The sequence below is a fragment of the Podarcis bocagei genome (assembly GCF_964188305.1).
Source record: "Podarcis bocagei genome assembly, chromosome: 8".
NCBI lineage: Eukaryota > Metazoa > Chordata > Lepidosauria > Squamata > Lacertidae > Podarcis > Podarcis bocagei.
In genome coordinates, this window is record NC_138133.1 from 7,066,558 (window position 1) to 7,094,365 (window position 27,808).

The 27,808-nt window shown below is 47.2% G+C and overlaps 1 protein-coding gene across 2 annotated transcripts; it reads right to left on the reverse strand.

Moving 5' to 3' along the window:
• Nucleotides 1-479: 479 nt before the first annotated feature.
• On the reverse strand, nucleotides 480-27,808 carry KAT14 (lysine acetyltransferase 14). Of its 2 annotated transcripts, XM_081206340.1 has the most exons (11): nucleotides 27,648-27,808; nucleotides 25,124-25,645; nucleotides 23,986-24,104; nucleotides 20,280-20,401; nucleotides 19,554-19,735; nucleotides 18,308-18,724; nucleotides 15,090-15,649; nucleotides 12,393-12,529; nucleotides 10,798-10,973; nucleotides 8,939-9,129; nucleotides 480-704 (listed from the first exon to the last, which is right to left on the reverse strand). In XM_081206340.1, the coding sequence occupies exons 2-11, from the start codon at nucleotides 25,377-25,379 to the stop codon at nucleotides 531-533; spliced, it is 2,334 nt and encodes a 777-aa protein (XP_081062466.1). In that variant the 5' UTR covers nucleotides 25,380-25,645; nucleotides 27,648-27,808; the 3' UTR covers nucleotides 480-530. The 2 variants fall into 2 exon arrangements, with proteins under 2 accessions (XP_081062466.1, XP_081062467.1); XM_081206341.1 differs by lacking the exon at nucleotides 18,308-18,724.

Below are 27,808 nucleotides of genomic sequence, written 5' to 3' on the forward strand. Positions count from 1 at the left end.
ACAGCCTTTTTATTATGTATATATCCAATCTGAATTTTGACAGGTCAGATCAGGCTTCCTCAACATTGGCCCTCCAGATTTTTTGAGACTATAATTCCCATCATCCCTGACCACTGGTCCTGCTACCAAGGGATCAAGGGCCAAGGTTGAGGAAGCCTGGGTTAGATTTTTCCACCTAATAAATGTCATGTCTAGAGAGACTGAATCAAACATTTTATTGCTTTCTGCAAAGAATAGTTTGAACATTTGTATCTTCATTCAGTATGAGAACTCGTTGGGAAACATCAACTGGTTTGTCAAAAGGGTTCTTCATGAAGAACAGGGCGACCAATTCCATTCTTACAGAAAAAGGAAGGAGTTTTTGTATTTCTGTCTTGGCCAGACAGACACTATTGTAGTAAATATATATATATATACTAATCTCAGTAAAGACCACAGACAAATAACTTGATAGCAATAAAGGCAACAAAGCACCTCAGTAAAAGCGCTAAACTGTCTTTTATTGTAGTGACCAGATTTCCCTTGCAGTATCATCGCCGCAACCTCAGAAAGAACGCATGTTTGCATTCCTTACTGTCCAAAGGGTAGTATTTGTCATAGAAATCTAAAATGTACTCCTCAGTTTTAAATCCAAACTTCTGGTACAGCAGCATTGCAGAATTACTTGCAGATACATGAAGGGTTGCATCTTTGCCCATACAAGTCTGTGAAAAGAAAAAAGAGTTGTATTACATGTGAGGAAGGAAATGAGGAGATAACTAATTATGGGAGCACTGTGTAGTCAAAGCAAGACAACTTTCAAGGAGGAAGAGATACTAAAAGCAGACAGAAGTATCATGCATTGATATACATCATAGATGGATAACAGATGATATAGTAAAGCACAGGTTACATCTTATACCAGTTTCTCTTGGGGAACTGAATTCAGGATACTAAATTTTCAGAATTGATAGCTTCCAAGTTTGACTGTCCTTCAATTCTGCTTGATAAGGACCTCAGTCATTCAGTACTTACAACTGGTAAATTACAAGAAGTAGCAACCTTCAGAAGATGCAAAGTTACAGCAGCACTGGCATAGCCTTAATTTCACTGAATAAATTAAGAAAGGTACCAGAAAGAAGAGCTGGAAGAGTGGTGGAAAGTGGAAGTATCTCATTACTTGCAAACGGGGTAAAACAATTAGCCCCAGCAGATAATAAATTTGGTCAATGAACTAACAGGTTTTGTGATGAGGAGCTTGTGAAGTCATTTAGTCTGGATATGAAAGCTACAGAACTCAAGACAACACATAAAAAAGTAGATAGTTTGCTCCGGGCTGGCCAAAACTGCCTTTGGGAATTGAGGGTTGTGCTGCTATTGGACCGACTAGGCATCTGTACCTGAATCCCAAATGCAAGCCACAAATTTTACAAGGATGTTCTCCCGTCCTTAACGAATCTGCACCAGTAGCATAGCGTGGGTTGCCTCAGCCGAGGTGCAAGAGGAATGGCAGCATCACCATGGGGAAGGGGGCTAGCACATCATCCTGGGTCCTCCCCCTTTTTTGTGCAACCTCCGAGATCTGAGCTCTCCTGGGAGGTGCTGGACGTGGACTCCAACCTCACAACCAGAGCCCCTCTTGCACCACAGCTCACCCTGCACCAGCTACTTCAGCTGCTCGTAGCACACCCACAGAAAGCTCCGCCAGTCCAGCCAAGGAGCCAGCATGCTGCCAGCCGAGGCTCGCATGGTTGCCTCTTCATTCACACCAGGCACTCCAACGGCACCTGCCGTGCCTACGGCTGCCTGCTCCCATACAAGGGCTGGGCTGGGGGCTCTGCGGTGGCCCCAGGGCAGAAGGGAGATGAGGGGACCACACAGCATAGCAGCAACCCGGCATGCACAACTGTCAGCACCAGCCATGGCATAAGAAGCGTGTTGTGCACAACACCTGCAAGCTAAGGATACGAACCTGTGGAACCAAAGGGGGCAGGGAGCAAGAGGGGGTTCTGCCCTGGCACAGGAAGGCCCGGCCAGCTCCCCACTCCCCACTCACAGCCCACCCAACCACCCAGGAAAGGTTCGCGCCACACCCATTGCCAGGCTAGAGTAGGAAGCCCCCTCCTAGTTTTGCAGCTCCTTTGGGACCATTGCAGCCCATCGGTATAACATGGTGTCAGGGGTTCAGAAGCAGAGACGCAGAGAAGGGAGGAGACAGAGAGCGAGGGGGAGGAATACGAAGGAAAGATGAGTGGGGATGACGAACCGAGATCGCCGAGCTTATCCAGTGAGTCCGAGGATTCCCAGAAGGGAGCGCCAGCGGTCAGAGCAAGGGGGGAAAGCAGGGGGACACCCCAGGAAGAAGGGTCCAGAGAGGAATCAGAGAGCAGCAGTTGGAGATCGGGACCCACGTACCCAGACGGGAACAGCGGGGAGAAAGGGGACCAGATATCGGGTTCCGGAGGCTTTCAGAAGGAGGGAGGGCATGAGTCAGGAGTAGTCACGCCCACCTCGGGGAGCGACGAAACGATCAAGAGGAAGGTTGAGAGTTGGGCGCGCGCGCCAAGTTCAAATGTAGCGGAAGCTGGCGCAGTAAGCAGCCCAGAGAGTGAACCAGGTCCCAAAGCCCGCCGCAAGGAGGCGGAAGGGTCAGGGGGGTCCGCGTCAGAAGAGAGTAGGAAAAAGGAGACCCCGGGGGGCAGAAGGACCCAGAGACGGAGGGAAAGGCGCAGGAGGTGGAGCAAGGCTAGGGTATTAAGCTGGTGTGCTAGAGGCGGAGACTCAGACGGGTCTTCGCCGGTCTGACCTAGAAGAAGTAGGGCTGCACATTGCAGTTTGGAAATGGAACCTGTAATCCAATAAAGACTCTTTTAACCTAAACGCTGGCTAGCGTGGTCCTATGTGAGCTGGGACTGAGTGGCAGCCCTGACAGTAAGACCCGTCTCTTTAAAGCTTCGGACACCTGATACCTCGCAGCGGAGGCAGAAGCAGCGAGAGGAGGAAATTGGTGTTTGGGAGCGAGCTCACAACGGTTGGCAGAGATGACGGAAGCAGAGAAAATTTCAGCGCTGCAACAGGCAGTGACCCAATTGAACGCGGAGGTACAGGCATCCAAGAAAAGGGAGGAGGATGCGGCAGCCGCCTACAGAGATCTCCACGCCAGGTTTGAAGCATTGGTTAAGCATGGGCAGCCAGGACCCAGACCGGAGGGGGTTGGGTTGGCACGGAGAGCAGGAGGGCTTGTGGCTCACTTCGATGGGAATTTACAACAGTACCCCAATTTTCGAGCAGACGTAATGTGCGCACTGCAACTGCTGGCGAAAGACTTTAGGGATGAGGAAGAGAAAGTGGGGTTTATACTATCCCATTTGCATGGGGATGCGAAAGCGTGGCTACGCAATTTGTGGAGGGATAAAGATCCGGCGCTTCAGAATGCAGATGCCTTTATCAAAGCGATGGATGCGTGCTTTTTATCTACCATTGACGTGGATCTTGCCCGACGGGAGATTCATGGACTGAAACAAGGGAGGGCGAGCGTACGCCAGTATCACGCCCGCTTTTTTGCGCTGGTCAGTGCCTTAGAATGGGACCGGGATTCGCCCCCAGTCAGAGACCTCTTCTGGGAAGGTTTGAGCAGTGCTGTTAAAGACGAAATTGCGAGGGGGGAGAGGCCCCGGAGCACGCAGGAGGTGGTCCAAAGGGCGCTGACTGTGGGGGTGAGGCTGGAAGAACGTCCATGGTGCAGAGACGAAGGACGTGGAGGGCGCGAAGCAGCGAGAAGTTTCTCTTTCGTTCCCAGGGAAGCTGCGCGTGCGCAATCCACACCTCCGCCAGGAGGGGGAGTGGAACCTATGGAGGTGGGAGGCGCCAGGGCTCAGTCAGCTACCAGAGCCCCTGCACCGGCGGCAGTCAAGACTAAACCTCCTAGAGGGACCAGGAAGTGTTATATATGCGACAGCTCTCAACACTTGGCGAAAGAGTGTCCCCAGAGGAGCTCCAAGCACACTGCAGCCTCCGCAATGGTGAAAGCGGCCACGCAACACAGCGAACAACAGCAGGGAAACGACGATGTCTGGCTGGAGACAGAGGCACTGGGGCCCAGCCAGACGCATCACTGAAGCAGTCCCCAGCAATCTTGCAACCCACGGACCCCCTCCCACCCAAACCAGTAGTGCAACTCACAGCATCTCTCCAGCTGCCCGATGGCGTCACTATCGAAGTGCCGCTTTCTGTGGATTCTGGAAGCAACGCAGACTTTATATCACAGGATTTTGTGGAGCAGCACGCTATACAGCTATTACCGGCCACTCTGCCCCTGCAAGTCGTCACAGTGGATGGTAGAGAGTTGCTGGGGGGGCAGGTGGTGAAGCAAACGCCGCCAATGGTGATGCGCCTTGGCAACCACAGGGAAGTCATCAGTTTTAACGTCACCCGCCTGTCGGACACACCCATTGTGTTGGGCATGAGTTGGCTGGACAGGCACAGTCCGACACTGGCTTGGTACCAGCGACAGCTGATCTTCGGCTCCTCTTACTGCGCAGAACACTGCATCCTGCCCGAACAGGAGGGAGAGGAGGAGGAATCACAACTGCAGTTGGGAACGTTGCAAGCAGTCCCCCACAAATACGCAGACTTTCTGGAGGTCTTCTGCGAGAAGGAGGCAGACAAGTTACCACCGCACAGGCAATATGACTGCAAGATTGACCTCCTACCAGGGGCGACGCTACCGAAGGGGAAGCTGTATTCCATGTCGGAGGATGAACTACAGGAACTCAAACAGTTTATAGATCACAATTTGGAGCGCGGTTTCATCCGGGAGTCCAGGGCAGTAGGGGGCAGTCCTGTTTTCTTTGTGAAGAAGAAGGACACGCCCCAAAAAAGGCTGGTGGTGGATTTTCGCCTCTTGAACAAGATGACCAAGCCCTCTGATTTCCCCATGCCCAGGATTGACGACCTACTGGCGACGGTGCGCAAGGGACGCGTGTTTACCAAGTTGGACCTGCGAGGGGCGTACAATCTCATCCGCATGAGGGAGGGCGATGAGTGGAAGACGGCCATGTTCACGCCTCTGGGAACCTACGAGTACAGAGTGATGCCGTTTGGATTGCAAAACGGTTCTCACTGTTTTCAAGCTTTCATGCATCATGTGTTGGCGGGACTCCTCTACAAGAAGTGCGTCTGCTTTCTGGATGACATCCTGATATTCTCCGAGTCGCAGCAAGCGCATGACCAGGATGTTCGGGAGGTGCTGGAGAGGTTGCAGCAGCATAGACTGTACGCCAAACTGGAGAAGTGCCAGTTCGACACGACGGAGGTGGATTTCTTGGGTTACAAGTTGTCGGACAAGGGGCTAGCCATGGACAGCGCCAAGGTTCGAGCGGTGTTGGATTGGAAGAGCCCGCGCAACCGGAAGGAGGTCCAGCGGTTTGTCGGCTTCGCCAACTTCTATCGCAAGTTTATCAAAGGGTTCGCGATGCAGACGGCGGCTATTACGGACACGCTAAGCTCCAAGAAAAAGAAATTCATCTGGACGGAGCAGGCGGAGCAGTCCTTTCAGGCACTCAAGCGTCTCTTCGCGTCGGAAGAGCAACTGCTGCATATCGACCCCAGCAGACCGATGCGGGTAGAGACAGACGCGTCCGATAGAGCAGTGGGAGCTGTCCTGCTGCAGAGGGACCCACAGGGGGTCTGGAGGCCGGGAGCGTTCTACTCCAGAAAGCTCACCAAGTCGGAGCAGAACTACACCATCTGGGACAGGGAGTTGCTTGCCATTCATGCAGCCTTCAAGGCGTGGAGACACTTCCTGATCGGCGCCAAGCACACGGTGCAGGTCTGCACGGACCACAAGAATCTGGAGCACTGGCGCACGGCGAAGTTCCTGAACCAGAGGCAGATACGTTGGGCGGAGTTCTTTGCTGACTTCAATTTCCGAATAGAGTACGTCCCAGGCGACACCAACATCATGGCGGATGCACTGTCCCGAAAACCGCAATACCTCGAAGAGGCGACGCCAGCGGCAGCCATGCACATCTTCGCGCCAGCTGCGTGGGCGTGCGCTTCAGCCACAGTAGACCTGGATGCGGTGCGGCGGGCGTTGCAGGACTCATTCGCGCAGGCGAAGATGGCCGAGGTGCACAAGGGCACAGCGAAGAGCGACGAGTTCCAGATACGGGACGGCTTGCTCTTACGTAAAGGGGCCATCTACGTGCCGGGAGATGAACTTCGCGCCAAGGTACTGCAGCAGTTGCACGACGCACCCACGGCCGGGCACTTTGGCACGGAAAAAACGGTGGAATTAGTCGCAAGGGACTTTTGGTGGCCCAGACTGAGAGGGGAAGTCGCGGACTACGTCGCGAGGTGCGACACCTGCCAGAGGGCCAAACCGGTGCACAAACCACCGGCGGGACTGCTGGAACCGCTGCAAACGCCGTTTGAACCGTGGGAGAGGGTGGCCCTGGACTTTGTCACGGATCTACCCAGCTCGAGAGGCAAGACAGCTGTACTAGTGGTGGTGGACTTGTTCACCAAGATGGCACACTTCATACCGTGTGCGAAGGTGGCCACGGCAGAACAAACAGCCAAACTGTTCATAGATCACGTGTTCAAAGTGCACGGGCTGCCGCGGTCTATACTGTCCGACCGCGGTCGCCAGTTCATCTCGAATTTCTGGCAGAAGCTGATGGGCTTCCTGAACGTCAAGATCAACCTGACATCAGCGAGACACCCGCAGACCAACGGGCAAGCGGAGAGGGTCAATGCCATCATGCAGCAGTACCTGAGATGCTATGCCAATCAACAGCCTGCGACGTGGGTGGATTACCTGCCGCTCGCCGAGTTCGCCTACAACAACACGAAGCACGTGTCCACAGGGGTGACGCCGTTCTTCGCCAACAATGGGAGGAATCCCAGAACCTTCCCGGGACTGGACAGAGTGGGGGAAGGGGAACCGCAGACGGCGGACGCTTTCGCGTCTGAGTTGCAGGAGGTCCACGATCAACTCCGACGGCAGCTGGAGCTAGTGAAGCACGCTTACAAGGTGCAAGCGGACAAGCACAGGCGGGTTGGCGAAGAGATCCGAGTGGGAGACTGGGTCTGGTTGGCAGCCCACGCAGTGCCGACCAGATCGTTAGCCAAAAAGAAGTTGGGGCACAAGCAACTCGGTCCATACCAAGTCGAAGCGCAGATCAACCCAGTAGCTTTCAGGCTGGTGCTCCCGGAGGGTTCCAGGATGCATCCGGTGTTCCACAGGTCGGTGCTCACTCCCTACAGGACACCTCACAGGTTCCAGGAACCAGGAACAGCACCGAGTCCGTCTCAGGAGCGGTCGGAGGCGGGAAGATTGCCACAGCAGGACCCCATCAACGAAGTCACGGAGATTTTGGACTCCAGATGGGGGGAAGACGGAGTGGAATACCTCCTAGCCAGAGAGGGCACCCGGGCTAGTGCTAATAGCTGGGTGCCAGACTACGCTTTGGAGGAACCCCTGCTCAAGGACGAGTTTCATGCCCTTTTCCCACACAGACCCATGCCAGCAGGCTTCTTCGACGACGGGTTGTTCACGCCCACACTTTCCTCCAGCACGTTCCATGGCTTCGACTCGGACGGCGAGCCCGCACAGCGCACACATTCCCCAGAGGGGTCACCGGAGGGTTCGGCGTCCGACACCTCGTATTGGTGGGACGATCGGCCAGAGGAGCAGTGGCGCCGGAGGTGGCTGGAGATGCCAGGTCAAGCGACCGACGCAGAGACTGACATGGACGTGTGCGGGGAGGATCTCGGTTTCGAGCACGGCGGCACTGAAATGGAGGCGGAGCAGCTCACCGTTGACGAACGCGAGGAGGAAGACTCGGAGGTCTTCAGTTGGCGGCCAGCAACGAGGAGCGAACTGTATCCGGCATTCACTCCTGTGATGATGGAGCACCCTGCAACCACCCTTGAAAGTGGGGAGGGGGGAAGGGGGGGCTTCGAGGGGGGGATGGATGTCAGGGGTTCAGAAGCAGAGACGCAGAGAAGGGAGGAGACAGAGAGCGAGGGGGAGGAATACGAAGGAAAGATGAGTGGGGATGACGAACCGAGATCGCCGAGCTTATCCAGTGAGTCCGAGGATTCCCAGAAGGGAGCGCCAGCGGTCAGAGCAAGGGGGGAAAGCAGGGGGACACCCCAGGAAGAAGGGTCCAGAGAGGAATCAGAGAGCAGCAGTTGGAGATCGGGACCCACGTACCCAGACGGGAACAGCGGGGAGAAAGGGGACCAGATATCGGGTTCCGGAGGCTTTCAGAAGGAGGGAGGGCATGAGTCAGGAGTAGTCACGCCCACCTCGGGGAGCGACGAAACGATCAAGAGGAAGGTTGAGAGTTGGGCGCGCGCGCCAAGTTCAAATGTAGCGGAAGCTGGCGCAGTAAGCAGCCCAGAGAGTGAACCAGGTCCCAAAGCCCGCCGCAAGGAGGCGGAAGGGTCAGGGGGGTCCGCGTCAGAAGAGAGTAGGAAAAAGGAGACCCCGGGGGGCAGAAGGACCCAGAGACGGAGGGAAAGGCGCAGGAGGTGGAGCAAGGCTAGGGTATTAAGCTGGTGTGCTAGAGGCGGAGACTCAGACGGGTCTTCGCCGGTCTGACCTAGAAGAAGTAGGGCTGCACATTGCAGTTTGGAAATGGAACCTGTAATCCAATAAAGACTCTTTTAACCTGAACGCTGGCTAGCGTGGTCCTATGTGAGCTGGGACTGAGTGGCAGCCCTGACACATGGGCTGCACCCTTAAGAATTCTGCACCCGGGGGAATTGCCCCTGCAGCTCCCCGTTCTATGCTACACCACTGATCTGCACAACATAGATGTGACAACTGAACGACGAGTAGGTCATCAAAGGGATATATATCTTCTTGAGTAAACCTGCCCTGTTTGCACTTATATTTAAAGTAAAAGGTACAGATCATACTTTTCAAGATAATAAATCATAAAACTACCTGAATAAGATGATAGATCATAAAGGTTGCAATTCCTGATCTTCTCCATTCAGGGTGAACAAACAGAAAAGAGATGTATGCTTCATTGTATTTAACATCTGGTACCATAAAACCAAACGCAACAATGACCTTTTTGTAAAGGACAACAACACTGAAGTCTGGATATTGCAAGCATTCTGAGAGGTCGATTCCTGTGGGAGAGAAAAGCACACCACAAATGATCACAGATTGTTGATGGAAAAGGAACATTATAATAAATATCTATTTAAGGCTTTTTTTTAAAAAAGAAAGAAAAAGCTTTGCTCATGTGGAGCTCTCCTATTTTCATAATTTGACATTAGCATGGAAACTAGTTCATAACATCCTAAAGGACTCAAACTCTAATTACGGGACTGGTAATAAATAATCCTACAATGAAATGTTAAGGATATTTCCACGTTAAAGGAATAATATACTGTTAGGTATTATAATTATGTGAATAAAATGACCCAGTAGTTGAATCCTGTATGCATGCATGCATGCTTACTTGGAGGTATGTCCCACTAAATTCAATGGGTCTTTGACCAGAAGTAAGTATGTGCAGGATTACACCCCAAGATCACAGTAAATGTCTGCAGGTTATTCAACTTTTCCACATATACCGTATTTTTCGTCTTATAGGGCGCACCAGCCCATAGGACGCACCTCGGGGTTTTTTTTTGGGGGGGGAAATGAATTAAAAAAATTTATTCCCCCCCCCCGCCGCGGCTGCCGCCCCAAGCCTTGTGCACACCTGCCCGAAGCACAGGGCACCCTCCGGAGGGCTCCGCGTGCTTCGGGCTGCAGGCTGCCACCCCAAGCCTCGCGCACTCAGCGGGACCTCCTGCCCAGCGCGCAAGGCTTGCGGACACTCGCCGGGGCTGCAGGCTGCTGCCCGCAAGCCTTGTGAGCCTGCGGGAACTCCCGCCGGGCTTGCAAGGCTTGCGGATAGCTTCCTGAAGCCTGGAGAGCGAGAGGGGTTGGTGCGCACCGATGCCTCTCGCTCTCCAGGCTTCAGCGAAAGCCTGCATTCGCCCCATAGGACGCACCCACATTTCCCCTTCATTTTTGGAGGGGGAAAAGTGCGTCCTATGGGGCGAAAAATATGGTACTTTCAAAAGCTACATTTATTCAGTCATGAGAGAGAATTAAAAACAGTTTTATAAGGTTATAAGATTCCATTGGGAACCAATCAGAAAAATAGGTGCTTGTTCTATTAGGAACAGGTCACTTCAGCCAATAGAAAATGCACTGATACATGCACACAGGCATTTTATTAATATTACCATTACATTTCTTTTTATTCCACAAGAGTGACTAAGCAACATACAGTGCAAAAACAAACATTTAAACTAAGTATAAGAACAATAATAAAATAAGAACCCACAATGTACAGCCATAATATATATATAGCCAACTCAACCCTCTCCACTAAAAAGACGTCACAAACATACCTAAGTAGCCTCCAAATTAAGGGCCAAAATTCAATGAGAATAAAAGTATTTTTGCCCAGCGCCTCAACACAGATAAATGATGGCACCAGGCTAAGTACACATTAGGCACAAATTCATTAATCAACGTCCCAAAACCCATTCTTTTCCTTTTCAAGAAAAGCAGCTTCATAGCTTTTTACTACCCACTAGGTTTCTTTTCCAACTGTCCCACCCATCCTTCTTCCATCTTCTCAGGATTCAAAACTAATGTATGCCTTGTGGGGGCAGCTGAAATTCTCTTAGGGAAGGGAAAAGAGAAGCAGTGGCAGCATTAGAGCCGAAGTACATCTACCAGAATGGAATGAGTAGTCGCCCCATTATTTCCCTTGACCACCTAGTAAATCCTACCTGGCCAAAAGAACTCATGGCACATTGAGTTAATAGTGGGGATGTGATTAGGGCGCACATAGCAGTAATCAATGGGTGCCTCTTGCTCAGCAGTCCAGCTGGGATCATTCTTGTGCGAATGGGCACGAATCTCATTCAGCAACCTTAGCTTTGGAGGCTTGGTTTCATAATCACGCCTGGAGGGGACACAACAGCAATATTTGTCATTTTCAGAGTATAACAGCAGTCAGACTCAGTCGGGCCTGAAATTAAGACACAGGTATGGTGCAGAGAGAACAGGAGAGATTTGCTGTTGCTGGGGTCTAGTTGTCAAAGCCAGTCACAAGTTGGAGAGCAGCCGTGTTTAAGTTCACGGGCGCAGCATTCTCCAGATGTCTCTCAAGTCTTATTGTGATACCAGGCTGGAAAGCAGGTGTCTGGACTTGGAGAGGGCCCCTTCCCTTTTCTGTCCATGCACTAAATATTTCAATCTGGGACCATGTCCATCCACCAAACTACCAAAAAGGTAACCATATCATCTATTTCACAGCAATTCAGGGACCCCATTGATGAAAATATTTTGCTATCTGTTCAGTCCTTAAGGTGCTCCATATTAATTCATTAAGCTATAAAGTGCCTTTTATTTTACTTTGTTATGAAACCTTCCTTTTTGTGGAGAGTATTCAACTACCTAGACAAAATTTCTAAAGTTGTGCATGCTGTGCTCCTGTACATTTGATAAATGTATTTGTTTCTGTCCCAACTCTAGCACACTCACAAGAAGAAGAGACCCTGGGCTGCAGAGAGAAAAGATTCTCTTAGCATTAGAGTTTTGCATCTTATAAAGTACCACCAAAACAGGAAAGATTAGCAAGTAATACTTCCTGTTTCCATGCTTTTGGTATAAAACACAAAGGGGGCAGTTGAGTATCTGCCCTGCAAGGCCACCTACACTGAGAACCCATACATCTCCCCACGACTATGGACTTAAAGGTAAAGGTAAAGGGACCCCTGACCATTAGGTCCAGTCATGACCAACTCTGGGGTTGCGGCGTTCATCTCGCTCTATTGGCCGAGGGAGCCAGCGTTTGTCCACAGACAGCTTCCGGGTCATGTGGCCAGCATGACTAAGCCGCTTCTGGCGAACCAGAGCAGCGCATGGAAACGCCGTTTACCTTCCCACCGGAGCGGTACCTATTTATCTACTTGCACTTTGATGTGCTTTCGAACTACTAGGTTGGCAGTAGCTGGGACCAAGCAACGGGAGCTCACCCCATTGTGGGGATTCGAACCGCTGACCTTCTGATCAGCAAGTCCTAGGCTCTGTGGTTTAACCCACAGTGCCACCCGCGTCCCTATGGACTATGGACTTACTTGGTGGCAAAATCACCTCTGCCAATTTCAGTTCTCCATCTGTAATATGGGGATAATAGTGATCTATTTAACAGAGTAGACTTAACAGACTGTTTTTACAAACTTTTAAACATATATTTCAGCCTGAAGTCATGGCCCTAAGAGTTGAGTGTTCAACAACTGACCAGAAAGAGAACAAATCTGTAGGGGGAAAGGAGAAAGAGTCATCTGCTCGTAAGTGAAAACAGCTCTGTGGTCTGTACCTGATGTAGGGTTTCAAAACACGGGAAGTGTAGGGACTGATAATGCTGTGGTCAGTCAAAGCATCTTCTGAGCCTACGAGTCGGCACAGAAATTTTGTTGGCATTTGTCGAAACCCCTTCACAGCAGACAGCTTAGTCTGTAAAGCAAAGCCAAAAAACAAGGAAATCAGCCTGGAATGAACATAAACAAGAGAGGTGACAGAATACAAATAACATCTGCAACTGATCCTTGCAACTTGGTAAAAAAATGCCAATGGCAAGTTAACTACAGTGTACCACTGGCTATTTTATAAATGCTAATTTGCACCAACCACATGGTGGCTGTTACTGTTGGGAAAAAGCAGCAAGGCAAAAGCCAGCTCCAGATTGCTGGAATGCAAAACAGGATGTTGTGGTTTGCTGCTGTACTGCTAGAGAAAGGGTGGAGCCTATTCTCTGTACTGAGCACCGGATGTTAGCTCAGAGTGTCATGTGACCTGTGCTGGAAGTACAGGGGAGGAGTAGAGTCTCTTCTGATGGAGACTGAAGGGTGCAGTCACATTTCTATCTACTGTTGAGTGACAGGAATAAAACATGTAGAAAGGACTCCTGTCTGTCTCATTTCTCCTCCCTGGGAGAATGCAGGGAGGGAGAGAGAAGCAGAGAAGCAGAGGGTGTGTTCTTCTCACGACTAATGAGAAGAATCGCCGGGTTTGTTTACCTAGCCTGCTGGGGTCGCAGACGGAAGGTAAACACAGTATCTCGCTCAATTGCCTCGGGGGAGGCCAGGTACCTCTGCCTGTGAGCGAAGATACTAACAGTTACTACTGTCAAGTCCAGTTTTGAAAAAGGAGAACGGACAGTATTCTGCTAGAAAGCTGCACTAGCACAATGGGATTCCCTCCCTTTCCTCCCCACATGCCACCCCCAAATGTGTACCGGGGGGTGGGAAACCCAGAACTGGTTTAGGGGTCACACAGAGGGAGAAGGGAAGAATGTTCCATTGTGCAAAGAGAAATTTTTGCACTACACATTGAACACAACCTAAGTTACCCTGTCTGCAAGACGTTGAGATTACCTAGTCCCTCTTAGGAATTCAAACAGCATTAGATTACTGGTCTTAAAAATGGAGTTACTGTGACACTGTTATCTCTTTAATGGCTGGAGGTTACCCAGGAGTTTTTGCTACCCCCCCCCCTTTTGCTTCAAGGGCAGAGCTATGCAAATGACTTTGTGACTCGTCTTCTTTCAGTGGAAGAAGCCTCCCTCACCCAGTTTCAGGGCACAGGGAGGGATTCACATTACAAGCCCATAAGCAGAATCTCTCAGCAAGGACTTCGGCTTGTGCAGCAGGGCTTTCCCTACCTCTTCTCCCAACCCCCTTGAAATTGGCTCTAGGGAGATCAGGAGAACCATCAGTGAAGCATGCAGGGGGAGGAGACGTTGGATATTTTTGTGGCAAGCTGAAATGCTTGCGCAGGTGGAACCTTTGCTAGCACAATGTTGAATTCCACCCATAATATGCTCAATAAAAACGTAACTTGGTTTCCGGTTAACCAATAACTTCTGTAGCAGTAAATTATAAATTAGTGCGTACATTAACACCCAAGCATATACAGATAAAATGTCATTCCTAGGATTTGGACAATGTTAGCTATTGATCCGAGGAGTCACAGAATGCTCCAGATGTCTACAGCAGTAGAGAAACAAGCTGAGGTGTTTCGGGATGATCTCCATCGAGCCAAGAGTGTAACTACAGATCCCTCACTAGAGGGCTCCTTAGAGCTTTATGGATTTATAGAATTCCTGAGGTCCTTTAAAGCTGAAGAAGGATAAACACATATCTAGGCTTTAGAGCTGGGTGATATATTAATACATTGTCTGAAACCGAGATGGCATTCAGATTGCGATACCAGCTTCAGACATTTTGAGCTGGCAATACATTGTGCCAGCTCAAATTGCCTACAGACAGCAAAGGCACAGGCAGGCAGGCAGATGGAGCCTGAAAGTGAACACCTGAAGGTGAACACCTTTTCAAGCTCTGCTTAACTGCCTGTCTGCACCTTTGAGAAAGGCCCCCACGCCGTCCCTCCGTCTCACCTGAGCCAGAGCGGTATGGGGGCTTGCTCAGCGGAGCAGCGGAAGGCTTCCCATCCTCCAGCTAATCAGTTTAAGGAAGTCCCGATGTCCCTCTGGCTCACACAAGCTGGAGCGGTATGGCGGCTTGGGCTGGGCGATATACCAGACATTGTGGTATATCAGAATATTGCGGAATTTAACTGCTGCTATAACACAATGATGAGAGCCAGATACTGCCCCGCCCTACTAGGCTTTGTGGTGGCAGGCTCTTTTGTTGCCCTAGAGAACACTTCCTTGGTCCTTCCGGACATAAAAGCATCACCTAAGTAAGCCTAGAAGAAATGGATATAAAGTAAATGAAAACTGCCACATATAACTTCCATAAAAACAGCAAAGCACTCACTCACTCTCTGGAAAAGAGAAGTGATTGAGCAGCCAGTGCCAAGGAATACATTGTCCCATTCCATTAAGAGAAATTTCACAATGGATGTGATCATGGGCAGTGATTCACAGATAATGACCTAAGAAAGGGTGCCTAGGCGTGTGGTGTATGGACTAGCAGGTTGTGTTCCCTTAGCCCACTATCCCCATCCAGAGTACGGGAGCTATCGAAAAAACAGTTGAATTGGAAACATTAACCTGGTATCGATCCAAGATTCTGAAATCCTGGCTGGTAGTTCTGTACATTGCGTAATTTGCTGGGGGACAGGGAGCAATTCCTTCCTTGGGTCCATAAATCCGATCAACCAGGAGAAGGGCTGCATTCACAATACTGTCCAAGTCAAAGAGGGGCAGCCCTCTCTCGCGCTTGGCCTGCCGGATTATCAACTTGCGCCGCAGTCTCTGAGCTTCGGGGGTCATGGCTGCAGCATTTGGGCAGCTCTCCAAGTTCCTCAAGAGAAGCTTTTCTTCATAGATGCTAACAGGTGCATACTTGGGCATGCCGAACTTAGCATTCTTATGTTCCAACTGCATCCTTCTTTTGTCTCGGCCCTGGTCCTGAAGGGATGTGCGAGTATTATCAGAGTTTTCAGTGTCACGTTCAAGTCTCTCTGCTTTTTCTTCCTCGCTCTCCATCTCTTGCTTAATCTGCTCTGGTGTCTTCACCTTCTTTCGGATCATTCCCACTGGACCACTCGGGGGTGGGATATACTCTATTCCTGGATCTATAACACCATCACCTTCCATCTCTTCATCATCTATAAACAAAACAAAATATTCCATAAATTTTCTGAGAGTGTAATGAATGCAACTTATTTGAAGAAGTGTGCATGCACATGAAAGCTTATACCCAGAACATACTTAGTTGGTCTCTAAGGTGCTACTGGATAACTTTTTAATATTTTAATTTATTTTGACTGCATCAGGCCAACACAGCTACCTACCTGAATCTAGAATACAACTGTGTTTTCTTCCTAGGAGACTGTGGCTTTAATATGAAAGGGTACACAGCCATTCCCCATTAATATTCAGTTGAGACTGACCTTTCCAAAGTAGTATTCTCCACATTCACTAGTTAAAGAGGTTTTGATTTATGAAAATCAGGCCACTTTAGTAGATCCAGTGTGGCTCTGAATAGGGTGCTTAATTCAGGAAGGAAGATGGACCACAAAAATCTGACAGCAGAAAAGACAGGCCTTTCTGTAGCACAAATATATCTAAAATATATCTAAAATATGATAGAATAGCCAGGAACAATAACTCAATATAAAGTATATAAAGACTGTGGCAAGTTGGTCAGAATGAAATGCTAGACTTACTAAAAGGTAAAGATAAAAGACCGCTGGACAGTTAAGTCCGCTCAAAGGCGACTATGGGGTTGTGGCGTTCATCTCACTTTCAGGCCAAGGAAGCCGGTGTTTGTCCACAGACAGCTTTCTGGGTCATGTGGCCAGCAGGACTAAACTGCTTCTGGTGCAACGGGACACCATGAGGAGTGCCAGAGTGCATGGAAACACTGTTTATCTTCCCGCCACAGTGGTACCTCTTTATCTACTTGCACTGGCGTGCTTTTGAACTGCTAGGTTGGCAGGAGCTGGAACAGAACAACGGGAGCTCACTCTGTTGTGGGGATTCAAACCGCCGACCTTCCAATCAGCAAGCCCAAGAGGCTCAGTAGTTTAGACCACAGCAACACCCACATCCCTATTAGACTTACTATGAGGTTCCATTACAGCAAAATATGTATCAGGAGGCTTGGTTTGGTCAAAATCGAGTATACACTCCCAGAATTAATGCTAAATACAGCGTTTCTGGTAAATGAGCCACCATAGCCGCTAGATCAGTGATGGCCAAACTTGGCCCTCCAGCTGTTTTGGGACTACAACTCCCATGATCCCATGCTAACAGGACCAGTGGTCAGGGATGATGGGAATTGTAGTCCCAAAACAGCTGGAAGGCCAAGTTTGGCCATCACTGCACTAGACTAGAGCAGTGGTTCTCAACCTGTGAGTCCCCAGATGTTGTTGGACTACAACTCCCATCATCCGAGCTCTGGCCTTGCTAGATAGGGGTGATGGGAGTTGTAGTTCAACAACATCTGGGGACCCACAGCTTGTGAAAGGCTGCGCTAGAGGATTGTGAAAATTTGTGTCCTAGGCTTTTTAGACTTGTCTACCCATGTAATATCTGAAACCCAAGGGGTGCATTGGTTGTCAGATGTGAAATATTTTCAGCATAATTTTCAGCTCTCCTGAAATTAGCTGTTTGAAGGAAAGGCAACATAAATTTTAATAAGCAATAATAAAGCATTAGGAAAGTTAAAACACAACTGTTTTGACAGGGAGGGGGTGGAATCTCCAGAACTAGCAACCTAGAAGGGTCAACCAAAACCAAAACAGCAGCAAACAAAAAAGGCATTTTTCTATGTTCTAGTGTTATTGCTTATTTTGTTTGTTTGTTTTGGTACAGTTGAGAAAATTATTTTTTTCCGCATTAAAGTACTATAATAATGCCCTTTATACAAGACCAAGTACACATAGTATTAAGGAAATAGCACTTGCAGCATTTTCTTCTTTTTCGCCCATATATATGCTTCCAGAAGAGTACATCAGAGAAAGTTTAACATTCCAGCAAGTACCGTATATACTTGAGTATAAGCCGACTTTTTCAGCACATTTTTTATGCTGAAAAAGCCCCCCTCCCCTTATACTCGAGTGAGGCGGGCGACGACGACGGAGGGATGAGTAGCCCAAAGGGAGCCCTTTCTCACCGCTGGTCCTGCCACCACCGCCAGCCTCTTGCAAGGGCAGGCACAGGAGAGGCTGCGCTGTGCCTCTCCCAACCACGGCTCCTATGCCTGCTCTTGCGAGTGGCAGAGGCAGCAGCGGAGGGACGAGCGGCCCGAAAGGAGCCCTTTTGGGCTGCCTCCACCACCACCTTTGCCGCTGTCGGCGGCGGAATGAGCAGCCTGAAAGCTTGTTCTTCTTCCGTCACTGCCGCCACCACCAGGTTTGTAGTGTGGTGAACCGGCTTATACTTGTCAGTAAGTTTCCCCACTTTTTTGTGCTAAAATTAGGTGCCTCGGCTTATATTCGGGTTGGCTTACACTCAAGTATATACGGTATCTAGCAACACAGATGGCACATCTGTGATTGTCAGAAGCACTGGTTGGGTACACAATTTGCTATATGAATTAACACTAGACAAGGAATAATATTACTGATAAGTTCTTGAATATTTTTCACATTAGAAAACATTTTCCTTGGCACGTTAGTGAATATAATTATTGAGAGTAAGTATCACAGTTCCTGGTAGATGTTAAATACCACCAACAATAGAACGGTGGTCAAGAAATGGTTGTGGAAATGAGATCCAATAGAGGTTAATAGACAAGGAAATGTTAAAGTAGCTTTTACCATGAAACAGGGCCTGGGGTGGCATTATATCTGGAATAAGGTCTGCTTCTGAGAGCAGGCTCGGTGTAGCTGAGTGAGATGCTGGTGTTCCGGGAGCAGAGAAATCTGGAGAAGGAGATGGAGATGGGCTTGTCAAAGGAGTTCGATCAGAGGAGCTCAGGGAAGAAAAGTCAACCACTTCCCCCTTCTCAAGTATAATGTCAGGACGCCGGCTTCGACTGATGAATTTGACTGGTGTGGAGGATGTGCTTCTGTCCAGGAAGGCGGCTGCCTCCTTCTGAGCTCTCCTGATGTCCTTGGCTTCCTGAGTGCGAGATCTCTTCTCCTTCAGCTCCATGGCAGATTCTACTGGATTGCGGCTCACTCTTTTTCTAAGTCCCTCCACTGTAATGATAGGGTCTAATGATGGTTTTGAACCTGCCAGAGAACAAGTAGTGTGTTTGTTCCGACATGCAGAGAGAACACCAATTTTAGAACTTTAGGGAAGCTTTTAACATTTGATGAATTATTGTATTTTAATATTTTGCTGGAAGCCACCTAGAGTGGCTGGGGAAACCCAGCCAGATGGGCGGGTTTAAATTATTATTATTACTCCAAAACAAAGGCAGCATCTATTTCTACAGAAGGTATCCAACATAAACAGCTTTTTAAAGACAATAAAAATACACCTTTCCTGATACAGGAAAACGTGACAAGCAGGTGCTAACATTCTTTAATTCCAGACTGCATATAACAGAATGTGGGAATGCAATATATTTTGTCACATACACTGAAAAATTTCCACCAAATTTTTAAGAGGAAGAAGAGAGGCAAGAAGTAGTGAAAAAGAGAACTGCAAAGCGGTAAAAGAAGCTGGGGAAGAAACTGGTGAATAGAGAGGCTGAATAGAGGGGTGAGCTTGGGAGTGGCTAGGGAATGAAAACAAGAGTGGCTGAGAAGGAGAAGCAGTAACCAAGAAACATATAATGGGATGTACAAGGGGCAAGATACCTATACATTACCGACCCTTTGCAGAAAGTTCACGGGTCTTTAAAAACTGAGGATGTCTGCATGATGCCGTACCCTTCACAAATTTCTACATTTGAAATTTATTGTTTTTATTTTGATTGAAATCCATAATGTCAATAGTACAGAAGAGTGCAAACCCTCTCTCTCTCTTCATGTACCCCCACCCTGCCAAAACCACCAGTTTTAAGACTATTGCATCCTTAAATGTGCAAATGATATGCAGTTTACAAATTATTACCTTTTGTTTTTAGGGCAGATGCAGAAAGCTTCTCTCCTTCTGGCTTCATTGTAGGGGGCCTATTGTGGACAAGTTTCCACCATCCTGGTTCTCCAAACTCTTGAGCCCCTGAACGGAAATATAAAGGACTCCCCACAGAAAGACAACCAGCAACAGTGCTCCACCAAGTAGAAGTCTTCTTCCTAAATCAAAGAAAGAGAAAAATGTCTCTGAAAGAGAGCTCTGTTTACTACATTGGTAGCAGATTGCTAGTTCCTCTTCAGATCTTAAGTGATATTAATGGGATGAGCACAGTAGCAAGGACTGGAAGCAGGAATCAATTTCTGCAACCAACTATAGCTGAAAGGTATACGCATTATTTCAAATTTTATTCTGGATTCTCAAAATCATAGGACAAATTACAAACGAGGGCTAGTAGATGTTAAGAGACACTCTCAACATGGTGCAATCCTGTACTATTTTGAAAGACCAGAATAAACTTTGAAATAAAATGGCCGTATATTTTGGCCTTCGCTGCTTGCAGAAACCAACTGGAGGGAGACAAACTAGGGGAAGTCATACTATGCAGAACTATACAGAACTGAACTAGCTATTGACCTTCACCCACTATGGATACCTTCTCTCTTTTACTCTCAACTAGGAGGAAAAAAATGTTTTCCTACATTTTAATTATATGTGAACGTTTTGTTCTTTACCTTCAGTTTCAAGACAACATAATGGCATTACCGGTTTCCTAGTAGAAAATTCCAGTGTTTTTCAATGAAAGAACAAATGTCTTCCTTCCACCTGAAGTAGCCTTGGCGGCCAGTTCCTTCCAAGGATAGATTGTACATTGCCAGCATAACAACCTGAAACACAAATAGGAACCTCTCATTTACAATAGGTAAGAACGATTTTTTTCTGGGATAAAATGATTCTCTTCTCCTAACGGGGTTATATAAAATAATCAACTCTTAGATAATATAGGGTTTTGAGGGGGATTAATCTGCCTGGATTAAGATTTTCCTAAATGCATCTATTTCAGTTAACGAATGTTCAGATATGTTTTATCCTTAAAAAGGAACACGACAAATGTGTCCTTTATTACCCTATCTGGGGCAATAAAAATACAAATGTAAATACAAGGAGCTAAGATCAGACAAGAGCAATTTAAAACTAACTGGTATGTGGATGAAGTCATCTGGGAAACTCCTAAATTTGTTTTACAGAATTCAATGCAATTTCCAGATACAAATTGATTTTCACAAGGCCTGAATGGTTGGGCTTCAACTTGGATAGAACTACAAAGGGAAAAACAACAGGGTACAGTATCTGATTCCATGGAGGGACTTTCTAATTAAATACTTAGAAATTTGATACTACTATAGTCCTAACTACTATGGGAACTCATGGAAGAGTTTAAGGAAGATTTGTAGCAATGGGCATACTTGAAGATACCCTAATAAGGGAAAATCTCAGATTTTTTTAATCTGTACCATTTGATAGTATTTATATTTTTAAATATCTCTCTGCAAGTACTCACTACAGCAATTACTAATTGGCAAAAACTCAAATTGCATTTCCTATTGAATTGGAAGTAGCAGAAAAAGTTATATCATGATGAATAAAAAAACAATGATGCATTAAAGAACTTTTGCAATGTCGCTATGTCAATGCAATATAAGGTCTTGCTTTATTTAGATGAGAATATTTTTGGAACAAAGTAACAAATCAATGAAACTTAAAAATACACTCTTGCAATGTAGTTAATCTGATGACAGACTTGGTTAAAACACATACAGTGGTGCCCCGTAAGACGAATGCCTCGCAAGACGGAAAACTCGCTAGACGAAAGAGTTTTCCGTTTTGGAGGTGCTTCGCAAAACGAATTTCCTATGGGCTTGCTTCGCAAGACGACAATGCCTTGCGAGTTCCTGCAAGTTTTTTTCCTTTCCCCCCCTTTTTCTAAGCCGATAAGCCGCTAATCAGCTGATCCGATCAGCAGATAAGCCGCTAAAAGCGCTAATAGCGCTAATCCATCAATGGGCTTGCTTCGCAAGACAAAAAAAACGCTAGACGAAGAGAATCACAGAACGGATTCTTTTCGTCTTGCGAGGCACCACTGTATTTAACCAAGCAAATGCTTTAAGAAGGAATTGGAGCATAAACCTTGTTAGGCAATTTACAGCTTGGAGAAGGATAACTGAGAAATTTATTTATTAAAGAAATTTTGAAATTTTATAACTGATTAGATTAGCCAACACCATTCCCTTGACTCCAATATTCACAAATAAAACATAGTTAATAGTTTTTCTTCTATATTGTGGGGTAGTAGTCCTACTTGCAATTTACTTCAGGTACTGTATCTTCAAGAGGCAATTTAGGGAATGGGATTAGCATGTCAGTCAACTGACTACATGTAATTTGTCCAAGTAAGCCACTATGCAAATGGACTTTCTCTATTTCATTATGGTATGTCATCTGTCAGCAAGGAGTAAAGGCAACTTGTCTCTTGGCACTGGAGCAGTCTGGCTAAACTGCAAAGTATCTCCCACAGTTTACCTAGTATAATATCTAATTTAACTGAAGACATCGCCCAAGAGCAGCATTAGTAGTCTTCAGTAGTTGGAAGAGTGTTGGAATAGGAGCAGGGAGCCCAAGAAAAAGGCTTCTTCCCCTTACAGAGGCACTGTTGGACTTGAACTAGTTTCCTGGGGTTTCTCCCCACACATGTGCAATACTGAACTATCTATGCTTCCTTCTCTGTATGTCATTCTGTTGAAAGAATTGTTGTATGCGTGTGCATGTTAAATTTAATGGAATTTAAGCTTCCGAATGCAAAGATGTTTAGAATGTACTCTTCTATGTACATTACTATGCTTTCAGTAAAAAAAAAGTAAAGGACCCTCTGACAGTTAAGTCCAGTTGTGAACGACTCTGGGGTTGCAGTGCTCATCTCGCTTTACTGGCTGAGGGAGCAAACACTTGTCTGTAGACAGTTTTTCCGGGTCATGTGACCAGCATGAATAAGCCGCTTCTGGCGAAACCAGAGAAACAAGTTTACCTTCCCGCTGGAGCAGTACCTCTTTATCTACTTGCACTTTGACGTGCTTTCAAACTGCTAGGTTGGCAGGAGCTGGGACTGAGCAACGGGAGCTCACCCTGTCGCGGGGATTCGAACCACCGACCTTCCGATCGGCAAGTCCTAGGCTCAGTGATTTAGACCACAGAAGGAAGCGCACTCAAATTGTTGAAACATATATATACTTGTTTGTGGGGTTGCCATTTGTGTGTGGTGAGGTACAGCAGTATCAAAAAGGCATTTCTCCGTCAATATCGCTTATGCGGGTGTATCCTCAGCACACTGTATTTGTGGTGTTGCCTTGGACACGGGTGAGTCTGGTGCTATTGCTAAATGTTATCTCTTACTTAAAGTGACATCATGGGTATACAGAATATCTAGGTTATTGATACATGGCTTAAGGTTGTTTCAAACATTTGCAAATTGATTCACATGTAGAAATCAAAGCAGCCTTGGAAATGTAACTTAGGGGTGACTATAGAGAAAGTAATGTCTTTTACAGTATGTCTATTGTTAAAAACACTGCTTCCCAGTAGCCAACATGGTGACTGAAAAGTGTACCAGCTTCAGCACCAGATAAAATCTTACTAAGCTGACACACCTAGAAAACCAGGCCTCCTATACGTGAAACAATTTACAGAGCTGTGAATCATTCCTTGGCTAGTCATAAGATTTCGTTGTTGTTGTTGTTGTTGTTGTTTCCCCAGCCATTCTGGCGGTTTACAACATATCTGAAAACATACCGGTAAATACCAAGTGTTAAAATCTCCCGATACAGGGCTGCCTTCAGATGTCCTCTAAAAGTTGTGTAATTATTTATCTACTTGACATCTGAAGGGAGGGCATTCCACAGGGAGGGTGTCACTACCAAGAAGGCCCTCTGCACATATAACACATTGAGTTTCACAGAGTCCACATTACTGTCAATGTGGTTCCCCATCTATCCACTAGAGGAGATGCTGGACCAGCACAAGTTGTATTATCTACCTTGCTAACCTCCCGAGTTTTTGGAGAGTCAAGTACTCTATGAGCACATTTCATGTTTCTCAGTTGTGTACTGCAATGCCAAAAAGGCAGCACAGCTGATTAAATTTGGAACAATTATTTTAACAATCCATGGCCAAAAGATAATTTCCTTTCTGTGTTTACATGACAAATAAAGAACTCTCAAATAAAAAAAAAATCTGGCTTTTTGCAATGAGTTTTTTAGACTCCAAAATAGTCATGTACCTTTAAGGGTAAGCAAATAAAAAACCTTAGATTCACACTTAGAAGCTTGCTAACAACCCCTCCCCCTTGCACCTTATTGTAATACACAGAAATGTGAAATCCAGTTTGGGTGCAATTACTAAGGGTCTGCTTGTTACTTACCTGCTGCCAAGTTAGCCTCAGCCGTTCAAACTGTTCCTTCCCATCTTCTGAGCAATCAGAGCAAGTAAATCTGAAAAAATTATCACCTTTGAGATAGGTGATCTGTTCTCTCACCTGATCTGTAAACAAGCAAACAAAACTTTAGGCCTTCTTTCCCAACAAATGGGGCCTACACACCAACACACTATGAGCAAGGTCCAAAACAGCATAAATGGGGTTCATTCCAACAGCATTCATCCACTCTGCATTTTGCTTTGTTAATCACCTCTTACAGAAATCCATGTAACCTCAATTGGTGGGCACATCTGTCTCTATTTTGGAGATATCACATATATATGTATCATAAGTGCAATTCCTTTTGAAATCTTAAGAATTGTGCATGCAGATTTTTTCCCCCTAAAACAGAAAAAAATTCTTATCTATAGCTTTTATGTAGTTCTTGGGAACGCCATCCAGCCACTCCCTTGAAGAGGCTAGTCTAGCCCCTTCTAAAGGGATCACTGGAGAGGCTAGCCTTGGCCTTGAAGTCCACATGCCAGTAGACTCTGCTAGAGCTGAAAACTGAAGAGCACATGCAATTGCGTCTCTGTGTAGGAACAGGCTTTAACTACTTTTCACAGTCCCTAGCGCTGATGGGTGGTGCTATGGGCAACATCCAGCAGAAGGGGCTGAGCTTAGAGGAAGCATACACTTGCCATGAGGGAAGCTGCCATAAAGGCTCTGATGGCTAAGGCTTGTGGGTCCTGCACAGCATGATCTCTGCCTTCCTTTCAATGGGGTTCTTCGGGAAATCCTCCCCATGCTTTAAAAAGGGGAATGGGGCATCCACCCATTCTTTCTTCTGAAAGGGGCATAGCTGATTTACCAGCAAGCAGGAGGCCCAGGAAGCTTCTGAGGTCTGCCACTCACTCATGATAGTGGACTACAAGTCATGTGGAAAAAGGAATCCCCTTTTGTTAGGTTTGTGCCTTGGGAGAAGGTGCTTTCAACTGGCTTTCGTCTGATCTGCTTCCTGAAGGCCCAGCTCAGCAAGAGTCACAATCTTGTAGGTCTTCCTGGCCAAGGCCTTGAGGTCAGAAGGGCAAAACAAATGACACATTTTTATTATTTAAAATAATCCATAATTAGGAAGCCTTACTTGCTGGTATCCATTTCTGACATCTTTCACAGTAATAAGACATCTCTTCTGTCCAGGATGTGTCCCCTTCATCACTATTTATAGAGTCTCCACTCTGATCATGACTCAAATCCACAGATGCCTGATCTTCAGACTCTACTATGAGAAGAGTTTCTCCTTCCACTTCTCCTTCTTCCAGCCCTTCTGAAGGCGATGTCCTTGTGGCTTCATCATCATGACGGCTCATCATCTCGCTCATGTACACATTAGTATCCATTGTGAATTGACAGTCACTTTTATTATGCAAGAAGCCCAGCAAAACAAAGACTGTTCCAACAAGTACGAAGACATTTAAATAACTGAAATGGAAAGGGAGATCCCAACTCTTCCTGGCCCTTACTGTGAGGATTCTTTTCCCATGAGCATTTTGCTTCTTTCCATTTCAAGTTGCTCAGTCAAGGCAATCTGTTGCTCCAAAAGGCGAAGATTTTCTTGCTTACGATTCTGCCTCTCAAAGTCTCTCAGAACTCCTTCACGTAGCCTCTGAAAGAAAAATCTCATCATATTATGGTATATATCTCTTAATAATCTACTGTTCAAAAACTTGAGAAAGTGTAAAGGTACTGCTATAGGAAATTAAGGCCAGCTGTGAATCTTACAAAGCAATCATACTGTTGCAAAAGTAACTTCAAAGGTTTTGCTAACTGTAGGAAGTATACATCCTCATTCCAATACAGGACTAAGCCATCTGCAAATCATAAAGGGTCATTACCTGAAGATCGCTATATCACAAACCAATAATCAGAGGCCTTCTGTGGCTATGAGAAACACTGGGGCATAAAATGCTGGGGGAAATTTATGTTACAAAGTGCAAAGATACAGTGGTACCTCGCAAGACGAATGCCTCGCAAGACAAAAAACTCGCTAGACGAAAGGTTTTTTCATCCGCGATTTGCCTCGAAAGACAAATTTCCCTATGGGCTTGCTTCGCAAGACGAAAACGTCTTGCGACTTTGTTAAGCCGTTTAAACCGTGCTTCGCAAGACGGAAAATTCGCTAGATGGCAAAAATTGCGGAACGAATTAATTTCGTCTTGCGGGGCACCACTGTAACATGGAATGGTTGAATTGGGGGAAAGGGCAGCAACAGCAGATGCAATTTCTCCTCCTATGCAAAGTGTCAAATACCTCTGTTCATTTTTGCTTCCTTTTCTCTCCAGCTCCTATACACCTTTTTGAAAAGAAACATATGAAATGGCTTCATAGCAAGTGTATGTGTGTGTGTGTAAAAAACAGCTGGCTATATAGGAAAATTTCCTACTTCTATCCCTCCAGGCTTTTGGACAGAAATCCAGGGAATATTCTCATGACTACTTGGCAGTCCAGGCAGCCCCCCCCCCAATCTCCCATTTGTGTGGGGGTTACGTTTGGAGCAGGGCTTTTTGTCAAGTGGGTGCCACTACCATGCTAGGAGGGAGGTGTTCATGGTGAGTTCTGGCACCTCTTTTTCTAGGGAATACAGCATGGTTTCCGAGGCACCACACACATTGTTGAAATTGCGTACAATTGAAAACTCACTGGAAAAGACCGCAGACACCCTGTCCCACCCTTTGAGAGATTTTCCAGTGACATCTTTACAACATTTCGGGGTCCCTTCTGGGTTCGTTGTGATGTGTGATGTGTGATACTGAACCCGTGCAGTGCTTTTTTCTGGGCAGACGCAGGGGTAAGCATACCCCTAAACATTTTGTCAATCTAACGGGAGAATAAACTAAAAATATTAAATTTTTAGTTGCTTCTCTAGTGCAGTAAATCTGTTGCTAACCCCCGACGGGTGTAGAATGCGGATGTGTGGAGTTTTACTGATGGAAGTTTGGCCCCATTGAGGGGCAGCGTTTCAATATGAGTAGGAAAATTACTGTAAGCTGTCAGCTGTGTAATACAGTGGTACCTCGGGTTAAGTACTTAATTTGTTCCAGAGGTCCGTTCTTAACCTGAAACTGTTCTTAACCTGAAGCATCACTTTAGCTAATGGGGCCTCCTGCTGCTGCCGCGCTGCCGGAGCACGATTTCTGTTCTCATCCTGAAGCAAAGTTCTTAACCCGAGGTACTATTTCTGGGTTAGCGGAGTCTGTAACCTGAAGCGTCTGTAACCCGAGGTACCACTGTATGAGGTAATGTTGCATGTTCTTTGTACTTTTGTCCATTTACTGTATTTATTTCCCCCGACTTGAACTGTACAATGGTGATTTTCTAGAGTCAAAACGAGAGTACCCCTAAACATATTTTTTTTAGGGGGGGAAGCACTGAACCCGTGTAAATTTGGGAGAGGGGGCGTGCCCGCTGCCTGTGCGCCTCCCACAGCCATCTTACCCGTTGCTTAGCACGGTTCAGTCCCTACTCGGTAAAAGGGTCGCATGCATTCACCCTAATAATAGCGCAGCCCCCGGCATGTGGGCGCCCCGGAAAGTCAAGGGCTCTTTCTGCCGCCGAATCCGCCCCTCCCCCGATGCTCCCGCCTGGCGGGGAGGGAGGGAGAGGCCTACCTCCCTGACGCGGCTCTGCTGGAGGTGGACGCCCGCGACGACGGCGCCCGAGACCGCGACGGAGGCCGCCAGAACCGCCTTGGACACCGCCGACATGCCCGGGGGTCTCGGCCTTCCCCTCAGCGCCCGCTGGGACCCCAAGGCGCATGCGCGGCGTCCTG

Excerpts from the sequence above, each read along its gene's own strand:
- KAT14 (XM_081206340.1), bottom strand. The coding sequence starts at position 25,379 with ATGGATACTAATGTGTACATGAGCGAGATGATGAGCCGTCATGATGAT. Across the intron at positions 24,105-25,123 it reads TCAGAAATGGATACCAGCAA|ATCAGGTGAGAGAACAGATC; the intron begins GTAAGGCTTCCT and ends GCTTGTTTACAG. Across the intron at positions 12,530-15,089 it reads GAATCTTGGATCGATACCAG|ACTAAGCTGTCTGCTGTGAA; the intron begins GTTAATGTTTCC and ends TTTGCTTTACAG.